The sequence below is a fragment of the Takifugu rubripes genome, chromosome 7 (assembly GCF_901000725.2).
Source record: "Takifugu rubripes chromosome 7, fTakRub1.2, whole genome shotgun sequence".
In the NCBI taxonomy this organism is placed as follows: domain Eukaryota; kingdom Metazoa; phylum Chordata; class Actinopteri; order Tetraodontiformes; family Tetraodontidae; genus Takifugu; species Takifugu rubripes.
The window spans coordinates 17,112,387-17,122,806 of record NC_042291.1 but is presented as its reverse complement, the minus strand read 5'-3'; the positions used below and the strand labels follow the sequence as shown (position 1 = coordinate 17,122,806).

At 47.1% G+C, this 10,420-nt stretch overlaps 1 protein-coding gene across 1 annotated transcript; it reads left to right on the top strand.

Annotated features, from left to right (window-relative positions):
- Positions 1-6,897: 6,897 nt before the first annotated feature.
- Positions 6,898-10,185, top strand: LOC115250555 (40S ribosomal protein S19). The gene is made up of 6 exons (XM_029839491.1): positions 6,898-6,983; positions 7,518-7,588; positions 7,668-7,768; positions 8,597-8,780; positions 9,207-9,261; positions 10,136-10,185. Exons 2-6 carry the CDS (start codon positions 7,518-7,520, stop codon positions 10,163-10,165), a joined length of 441 nt encoding a protein of 146 aa, XP_029695351.1. The 5' UTR covers positions 6,898-6,983; the 3' UTR covers positions 10,166-10,185.
- The last annotated feature ends 235 nt before the right edge of the window (positions 10,186-10,420 follow it).

The following is a 10,420-nucleotide window of genomic DNA, read 5'->3' as shown; positions in this document are numbered from 1 at the left end:
GTGTGTGGACGAAGACAAGGACAGTGACATTAATAATTCCACTGCACTTCAAAGATAAAAGCAAGAAGTCTCAGTTGCATTTTGAAAAATCTGGCTTGATGCTTTTTTATGTAAAACTCCTGAACTTGATATAAAATTGATATAAAACATTGACATAACACAGTCTGAAGTGGACCTAAATGTACCAAATATTAACTGACGCTATTCAAGATGTAGTTTTCCACTGCAGGTTGGTGCTGTGCTAACATCTGAGAGCTGTCGCTGCCATAGCTGTAGCATGTTCTGACTGGGCTATAGAACAGTGTCTCTTCACATGAAGACAGTTTCCATTGGTTGCACTGCTGAATGCCAACACGTGACACATATTGGGCGGGGGTGATGGTTGGGAGACTGATGGGCGTACCTGAGACCCAGCCGCTGCTGCAGGTGGCTGTCCAGAGTCAGCAGCATCAACAGGAACATGGTAAAATGCCTGACCAGCATGGGGCAGCACACCAGGGTGATGCAGGTGTACAGGCACTGGCCAGTTCGCAGGTTGAGTAAAATGGTCACCGGAACGCCAGCTGCACCCCCGATTGCACCGATCCAGCCCAAGCAGAGTCGAAGACAGCAAGAGACGCTGCTGGGAGGAGCGGCGGCCGTCTGGCTCCTGTCCTGGACTCTGCTGCCCCGGCTCATGGCCATGCACAGCCTCACGCTCGCCACAACGGTAGCCATGGACAGGACGCACTGGCACAGTGAGTACAGCCACATCAGCTCCATGTCTGCAAGGGATGAGACGTGCACACCGATAACAGCGCTGCTAGCAATCATTAAAGGAAATGGGAAGGAAGTCCACTGTTAAATGATCTCACTGACACCAACCTCAGCTGCCACTACTGCCCTCAGCTGCCACTACTGCCCTCAGCTGCCACTACTGCCCTGTGCTCCCACACTCTGCCCCAGGGGCTTTATTATAAGCCCCAATGTGGAGAACTGGGTGAATGGATAAAGGAATCTTTAGAGTCAGGTGAATGGTCAGGTCACAATAAAATAAAAAGCAGTGGGGGGGGGTACTTGGGGAGTGAAAAGGCCAGGTTGGCCCCACCCATGATGTGAGTATCATAAAACCCTGACCAATTAAAAGAAGTGATTAAATATTCAGATGTACCGCAACAATATGACGCCTTAAATGTTAGTAGTGCTCATAAAACTATTGATCAATTCAAGCAAGTTTTGGTCTGTTTTGATTTAAAAATACAGCTGGCAAATTAAGCGTGTAATTACTCCATTATTCATCCATAACTTAATTATCAATAACTTTTAATATACAGACCAGGGTTTCCAAAATATCCCATTTTACAGAATGTAATAATTCAAATAAATGCAATGTTACCTGTTGTGAAGCCCTGCGACGACACTGATGCACCATAGAAATCTATTTTTTTACCCACACTCCCTTTTGAGGTCCTCCAGGTCCACGTTCTGTCTCCCACCTCAGTCTAAGGTCCACCTTTATTGAGAGCACAAGTCTGATGGATGAACCTTTTGTCTCTTCACCTGGCTTCCATCTCTCTCTCTCTCTCTCTCTGTCTCTCTCTCTCTCTCTCTCTGTGTCTCTCTCTCCACAGATCAATTGTGTCAATGTTGGACCATAGCTGTCCGTTCCATATGAAATGTGCGTCTCCATCTGTGTTTATCCAGAATAGTGTAAATACAGAGCACAGTGGATCACCATGGAGCCTGGACTCTGCGTCTCAGCCGTTGGCCACTGATTAAACCACTGCTATTGTTCCATCTGAAGGACGTTGTCCTCAGTGTCCACAGGAGTCCTGTGAGCCCCGATGTGGCCCGGGTGGCCTAAGTAATACTGGCGTGTGCTCATAAACTGCTCACAAACTGAAATATTACCGGTATGTGCCTTAAAAGCTTATTTTATTTTCAAACTGCGAGTGAAACTGAACGTACAGAACTAAAAAAGCGGGGATGTTGTTGTTGGAAAGGCAAAATCTGCTAAAACTCTTATTCAAAATCTGTCATTAACAAAGTGTTTATTTATAAATAACTGGACTAAATTTATAGCCCCACACACACACACACACACACACACACACACAGGGTTAGGTCAGCTGAAAGAGATATCTATCGCTCATTAACTTAAACATCTTTCATATTTGGTTTTTGATCAGTCAAGAAAAATGTCTGTACAAATTGAGTTTTTATCATCAATAAATATTTAAAGCTCCACCAGCTGAGTGACATTTGCTGTGCATGTGTGTGAGCGTGTGTGTGTGATTGTGATTTTGATTGTGCCCACATGTGAGGGTGAAGGGCTCCCAGTCAGACCGGCTTCTCTGCAGCACCGGTGTCCCCCAGGGAACAGTTCTGGCTCCTCTCCTGTTCACCCTCTACACCGCGGACTTCTCCTACAGCACATCTTCATGTCACCTCCAGAAGTTCTCTGACGACTCTGCTGCTGTCGGCCTCATCACGGACGGGGACGATACGGAGTACAGAGGACTTATTCAGGGCTTTGTGGACTGGAGCCTGTGGAACAACCTCCAGATCAACGCTGGCAAAACCAAGGAGCTGGTGGTGGATCTCCTCAGGCGTAACAGCCCCCCGCCTGCACCAGTGAACATCCTGGGAACGGATGTTGACGTGGTGGAGTCCTACAAGTACCTGGGTGTTCACCTGAACAATAACCTGGACTGGACACACAACACAGACGCCCTGGTCAAGAAGGGCAACAGCAGATCTGTCTTTTGGAGTGCAGGGACCACTCCTGAGGACTTTCTATGACTCTGTGGTGGGATCAGCCATCTTCTACGGGATAGTCTGCTGGTCCAGTAGCATCATGGACAGGGACAGGAAGAGGATGGACAGACTGGTGAGGAGGGCCAGCTCTGTCCTGGGATGTCCCCTGGACAGGGACAGGAGGAGGATGGACAGACTGGTGAGGAGGGCCAGCTCTGTCCTGGGATGTCCCCTGGACAGGGACAGGGAGAGGATGGACAGACTGGTGAGGAGGGCCAGCTCTGTCCTGGGATGTGCCCTGGACAGGGACAGGAAGAGGATGGACAGACTGGTGAGGAGGGCCAGCTCTGTCCTGGGATGTCCCCTGGACTCAGTGGAGGTGGTGGGAGACGGGAGGATGATGGCTAAGCTGTCCTCCATGTTGGACAACACGTCCCCCCCCCCCCCCTACAGGACACCCTGACAGCACTGGGCAGCTCCTTCAGGGAGCGGCTGCTCCACCCTCGCTGGGTGAAGGAGAGGTATCGCAGATCTTTCCTGCCGGCTGCTGTCAGACTGCACAATAAACAGAACAACCGCTAACACAATCTGAATATCATATATTCTGATATGTATATTGTATTCACCCTCTGTACTACGTACAGGTACACAGAGGCCGAGTATCCATTTATCTGGATTATTGTAAATATAAATCCTCTTTGTATATCCCAAATCCTGTTCTATTTGATTTTATCTTATTTTTCTCTGAGTGCTCTTGTTGCTGTTGTTGCACTGTAAATTTCCCCGTGTGGGACAATAAAGGATCTGAATCTGAATCTGAATGTGTATCTCTTTATCTCAGAAAGGTCAGATTTTCCTTTTTTTCTTTCTCTTTTTACCTTTTGTGAGTGTTTCCTCGGTGATTTATCTCATTTCCATTATAATACATAGTTAATAAAACACAGTAACTGTATATATATTTTTCACTTTATCACAGTTATCACATTTCTTTTTTTAAAATATTGGTGAGTATAAAATAGTTCCCTTTTCCCATTCGAACCCTGGCAGCCTGTTATGGTATTTGATGGTCTTCTGTACAAATGACAAACGTAGAATTAAACATTGGTCAAATCCTCCAAAATGCTGATGATATGAGAGGGCCAAAGATCGGTTTCCTGAAAGGGAATGGGGGGCAGAATTTACATATTAATAAATGGATAGATTTTAGCTTGACCCATTCTTTTCCGGACAGCCTGAAATACCGGTGCCTGGTTTTGCCGCCACCTTTGTCACGCTACCTTTTTTTAATTTAAAATTGTTGCAGTTGGAGGCGATTGCTCAAATGTTCAAAATAAATCTAGAGATGTGTTCACATTACATTTACAAAAGATGTACCAGACTCAACTGTATGATGGGTTTGTTAGTAACGAGCTCCTAATGCGGCCCGGACCAGCCCGCTCGGACCTCACTGGGCTGGGATGTTTTTCATCGTGAGCAACTCTCTGGATTGGTGCTGATCTTTTTGATCTTTTTGATCTTTTTGATTGACAGATTATGAAATGGATGCAGACAGCAGAGCATTTTCAATAAAACACTCTCATATTTCCTTTCTTCAGTTTAACACAGTTATCATATTTATAGATATAAAATAGTTGTGTTTTTAAAGATATTTAGAAACTTACGAAATCCAAAATTACAAAATGCAAATCTGTGTAAGTCTGTGAACAAGAGCACTGTTGAAAAAAGAAAAATAATCTGGGTTTTTTGGAGGGAACAAAAGAAAAAGAACAAATGAAAAACTGAAGTTAACTGAACATAATAAGGGACAGTGGAGGGAAAGAGCGACAGACATAAGAAAGTCACGGTCTCCGTTTAGGGAAAATCCTCAAGAAAAGGGAGAGAAAGAGCCCGCTGCAGTTCAAAGGAGGCCACAGCAAAATGTAAAACCTTCATCTTCTTAACCGCTTTTTCCCTTTTGGGGTCACGGGGAGGGCGAAGGAAGGGCCCTTGGATGAGCTGCGGTTTGAGCAGAGGCAGATTCATTCTCCTCGGAGGACTTGGCTGGGAAGTGGGAAAATTGGAAAAGCTTTAAATGTAATGATGGTTCCTGTGTGGCTCTAAAGAACAGGAGAAAAGATTGGAAATGAAAGAAGTGCTTAACACACACAAGGATGCAGGATTGGGAAAAACAGCAGATTCATTAGTAATTAGATGACACCTTATCTTGTTTGTGTGGGCAGCCAAATTATACTAATGAGTCACATGATTATTGTAGCCACTGCAGGGATGAACGACACTGCAGAGTCGAGTCAGGTAAAGAGGTTCTCCTGAAGAGGAGCCAGATGAGGGACCATGGGTGGTTCTGAGGGGATCCATACAATACCTTTGGAAAGTAACGTTCAAGCAAAAACTCTGCTTCTTTACTGCCGATGCTTCTCCATCATATATGTGCCAGGAGGAGTGGGTGTTCAACTTGGGTGTGTGTTCAGTTGGGTGGGGAGGACAAAGGGTGGGCCTGTTGTGACCAGTCCGATTATTTCTATTATTTCCATGGCTGACCCTGCTGCTGTTTGGAGATGCCACTAGGTGGCGCTACTTTACCATGATGCAGTGCTTGCAGAAGTGCATGAATATGGATGTCATGCAGCCATTTCTGGCTGGTAAAGGAATTTGGAGGGGGGGGGGCATTCTTTAGCTAGGTCCCACTGTACAAATGTATGCGTATGGTGAAGAACAGCAAGGACCAGCTGAGTGCAGTCACTAACCAACGGGGGGTTGTCTGGAGGACGATTTGGAGTTTGAGTGTGAAGAAAACCTGAGAGAACTTCTCTTTGTTGTTTGTGATTAAGTTGCCTGGGACCAGCAGGAAATCCCCCCAAACCTTCCATGGCCTGTAAGGGTTGAGCCGAACAGAGATGCTAGGTGTCGGATATTGGGTGCCAGTGGTTTGGGGAGCCGACTATTGGCGTCGGTCGTAGGATCGGTAGATTCTGTGTGTGCTTCATCAGTGGGTGACCGATGGTTCTTCGTATTGCGTATCGATATTGAGTATCTACTGCATTTCTTTTCTTGTCTACCAGTCCGTGATTACTTTATAGATACATCCACGGTAGGGTTATGGCATGTCCCTGAACAACACCCACAGTGCAGCTGCTTCTGTAGGGCTAACCTCTGTATATACCTCTCCTCTTTGCTCAGTTAAACTTCTTGAGCTGTGGAGTCTTGGTGTGGTCTCTGTCCTGTGATCGCTCTCCGTGTTGGTATGCTGGACCAAGATGGTGTGTTGTCCCCTTCTGAATAGCTGCTACACATGCTAGCGCCTGAGGTATTGATGTTTGCAGGCTGCAGCAAATTATGCTGCAAATTTAGTCCAGTTTGCTCTGCCCCTTTTCATGTATTGATCACCAACAGCTGGCTTTGTTTCTTTAATAGTTTCCAGGTGTTAGACATCATTTTTATTATAGTGGTTCAGTTGTGTTCATCCCACCCCAGGAAGGTTATTGTGGCAATTATAGAGAGGCCCTGCAAAGTTGTATGATTTATTTATTTTTAGTTTGAGTTTACAGTTGATTGCACATCGAGATACAAATATATATATTTACAATATATATTGTAAATTCTCACTTCATCAAAACTATGAATAAACGCATGTGGATTCATGTACTTAACAAAAAAAGTATAAAATAACTCTAAATATAGCCACTCCAAAGTAGCCACCCCTTGCCTTTTTTGTTTGTTTGTTTGTTTTTTGCAGCACTGCAAACCCTTGGTGTTCTCTCAGTGACCTTCACCAGGTGAAGTCAGGTAACCACCCGAGGGTTAGGTTACTGTCAGGGCGACTTCAGTGAGAATCTACAATGCACAAAAGTAAAGAACACGCATTGAATGAGAAGGTGCGTCCAAATGTTTGGTCTGTACTCTGTGTGTGTGCGCGCGTGCGCGCGCGTAACCTCATTGTTTATGAACTGAAGGCAAAAGTATTTAAGAACTAAAAGAACATTTTATCATATTTACATGAGAAATGAAAATTGCGCTCGAGTTTCACTCTACGATAGGAACTTATATAAATATTTTAAAGAGCTATATTTACACATATAGGCATTCTACATATAACATATTACGGAACTATAATATAATAGGACATAAACCGACCTATTATCGGTAAGCGGGAAACCCTCCTTGGTCTCGCGTAACAAAACGAGATCTGCCCTTTTTAACACGGGTAGGAAACCCCGTTCCACCCTCTTCCCCTGCTGTCGGTAAGCAAGGTAAGCCAGTCTTTCTGTTCCTGCATGCATGTTAAATTATTCTTGAGAATTTGTTGTCTTCCGCCGCAGCTTGGGATATATGTACTAATGATGAGCGTATCAGACCCTCCTAGCTACGCGTATAGCATTCTTGTCGTTTGTTTAATGTAAATATCCCGCTCAAACGGTTAGTCTTGCTACCCGTCTGTCCGTAATGGCTGCCCCCATGCTGCGGTGTGGAGGCCTGTTAGCTTGTGGCTAACTGAAATGTGTACATCTGATTGTTCCCTTGTTAAATCGATATTTTGGTAATTGATACTATTTTGCATTTGGGATTACCAGTTTATTGTGGGAGGTTTCTTACTATGGAACAACGCGTTTACTGTACTAACGGAGCACTCGGAAGCGCTTTAGCCGCGCCGCTCATTCATGTCTGCTTTTACTCGTCTTTTTCCTTTTTTTGCTACAAGAACGTTTAATAGTTTAAAAAGTCGCAGCATCTGGCGACCAGTTTTACCCGTGTTAACACAGCGGAACCTCTCCTGTGCGGTTCAGATGCCGGGTGTTACAGTAAAGGACGTCAACCAGCAGGAGTTTGTCCGGGCCCTGGCCGCCTTCCTCAAGAAGTAAGCGAGGCTCCTCTGGTGGGATGCGGATAAAATGGGTTGATCCGCCTTCACCTCGGCCTGGTGCTTCTGTCTGCAGGTCAGGAAAGCTCAAGGTCCCTGACTGGGTGGACATTGTCAAGCTGGGTAAGCACAAGGAGCTGGCCCCCAGTGATGAGAACTGGTTCTACATCAGAGCGGGTAAGAGGCTCCGTCGGAACCAACTAGGAAGAACTGGGGTGTGTTCTGATCCCTGTCTACATGAGGAAGGGGCTGTTTTCATTAGGCTGCTTAAAAGAATCAAATTTAGGCTTCTTTGTCATTGAATGGTCCATGATGATGATCATGATGGACCTGGACCATGGTGATCCTCATCATGATGGACCTGGACCATGGTGATCCTCATCATGATGGACCTGGACCATGGTGATCCTCATCATCATGGACCTGGACCATGGTGATCCTCATCATCATGGACCTGGACCATGGTGATCCTCATCATCATGGACCTGGACCATGGTGATCCTCATCATCATGGACCTGGACCATGGTGATCCTCATCATCATGGACCTGGACCATGGTGATCCTCATCATCATGGACCTGGACCATGGTGATGCTCATGATCATGGACCTGGACCATGGTGATCCTCATCATCATGGACCTGGACCATGGTGATCCTCATCATCATGGACCTGGACCATGGTGATCCTCATCATGATGGACCTGGACCATGGTGATCCTCATCATCATGGACCTGGACCATGGTGATGCTCATGATCATGGACCTGGACCATGGTGGTCACCAGGATCTTTCCTCTTACATCCTGATGGTATCCTGCTGATCTTGGAACACACAGATCAGTGAACCCTCAAAGACTCCAAGCAGAACATAGAGGTGGATGAGCTGTACTGCTCGGCGCCACCGCAGCGTCTTGCACAGGCAGAAATAACGATGCCGGGCTGGTGGACTCGTCAGGGTCGTGTGCAGCTGATCTTCTTTCTGTTTCACCTCATCTGTTCCTGCAGCGTCCACCGTCCGCCACCTGTACCTGCGTGGAGGTGCTGGTGTTGGCTCGATGACAAAGATCTATGGTGGTCGCAAAAGAAACGGCGTCTGTCCTGCTCACTATAGCGTTGGATCCAAGAATGTGGCTCGCAAGGTTCTTCAGGCCCTCGAGCTTCTCAAGATGATCGAGAAGGATCCTAATGGGTATGCAGCTTAAATCCTTCCTTTTTGCTCTTCAGACATTAACTAAACAGTGAATTTCTGTTTTTTGGGATTAAATTCCCACGTCTCAAAATAATGACGATTGCCGTAAATGTGCATTAATACTCGTAATGACTGGACCGATGATGGTCCAGAGCTGAGGTGACCAACCCTGGCGTGATAGAGGAGGAGGCTGGATGTGGTTCTGTGGCTAACGCGGGCTAACACAGGCTAACACGAGCTAACACAGGCTAACACGAGCTAACACAGGCTAACACGAGCTAACACAGGCTAACACGAGCTAACACAGGCTAACACGAGCTAACACAGGCTAACGCGGGCTAACACGAGCTAACACAGGCTAACACGGGCAGCAGGCGCGTGCTGAGATTTGACCTAACGACCGCACATCTTGTGTCCTCCATGCAGCGGCCGCAGACTGACCTCCCAGGGCACCAGGGATCTGGATCGAATTGCAGGCCAGGTGAGAACCGGCGGTCTTTCACCACTGTTGGTAAATTGGCCCGAGCTTTGGCCGTTGCCATGGTAATAGTGCCGCCACCTCTGAAATGCATCTGTGAAGATGGCCAAGACTTTGACTTAAGGAGAGCTGTTTTCCCAGGAGCCCTTTGGGTCTACGGAACCCTCTGAGCGTCTCTTCAGATACACCTGAAACACTCCTGGCGCCACACGCGTTAAATAGAGCTCGTGGAGTCGTTTGCTAATCAAGGCGTCCGTTGACTCGCGGGACGCTGCTCTCAGCGGCGTAAGGGTGGCGCTCCCTCGTCCAGGCGACGGTCGCTCACATTTAGGGTGACGACGCCCGGCTGCAGCGTCTGAGGCATGTTGGGCTGCATTAGCTCGGGCGGCTAACGCAGCCGGAGCTAATGCAGCCGGAACGTGGGTTCACTGCCTCATCGGTTGTAGCCACCGTACGCGTCGTGGTGGAGAACATCTTCAGGTGACTGAAGCACCGTGGACACTCCTGTGGAAGACAGTTGGGCTCTTCCTGCCTTGGACTAAAGTCCGTTTATTGTTGGAATAAGGGCGAGATGGTGGAGTAATGCTAAGCTAAGGGTGGCTCACTTGGAAAGACGGTCATGCTGCTGGTTGTCTGTGCATGCTAATGGCAGTATGCTAATGAGCTGCTATCAGTCCAGCCACAGCTACGCCCTCTGAGGTGTCTCCATGTTGGCGGCTTCAGAGCAGCACTTCCTGTCCAGCTGTCGTGACATCGACAGTTTTCATTTGGATGTGTAACCTGATGGAACTGTAAATGTTAGCAGCTGTTTAGCTTCCTCGTTTCAGTGTGCTCTTCTAATATCAATGTTCTAATATCTCTGCTTTTTTCTCCACAGGTAGCAGCTGCTAACAAAAAATCAGTTTAATAAATTGTTTTTGGGACAAAGTCGGCTGTGGTGTGGTTTCTTCCCAACGTTCCATGAAGTGTTTCAGTTTGACACATGATGCTTGTGATGGTGCTAACGGAGCTGCTTCCTGCCTCCTGGAGCTGCTTCCTGCCTCCTGGAGCTGCTTCCTGCCTCCTGGAGCTGCTTCCTGCCTCCTGGAGGTGCTTTCTGCCTCCTGGAGCTGCTTCCTGCCTCCTGGAGGTGCATCTCCTGGAGGTGCTTTCTGCCTCCTGG

Excerpts from the sequence above, each read along its gene's own strand:
- LOC115250555 (XM_029839491.1), top strand. The coding sequence starts at position 7,518 with ATGCCGGGTGTTACAGTAAAGGACGTCAACCAGCAGGAGTTTGTCCGG. Across the intron at positions 7,769-8,596 it reads CTGGTTCTACATCAGAGCGG|CGTCCACCGTCCGCCACCTG; the intron begins GTAAGAGGCTCC and ends CTGTTCCTGCAG. Across the intron at positions 8,781-9,206 it reads ATCGAGAAGGATCCTAATGG|CGGCCGCAGACTGACCTCCC; the intron begins GTATGCAGCTTA and ends TCCTCCATGCAG.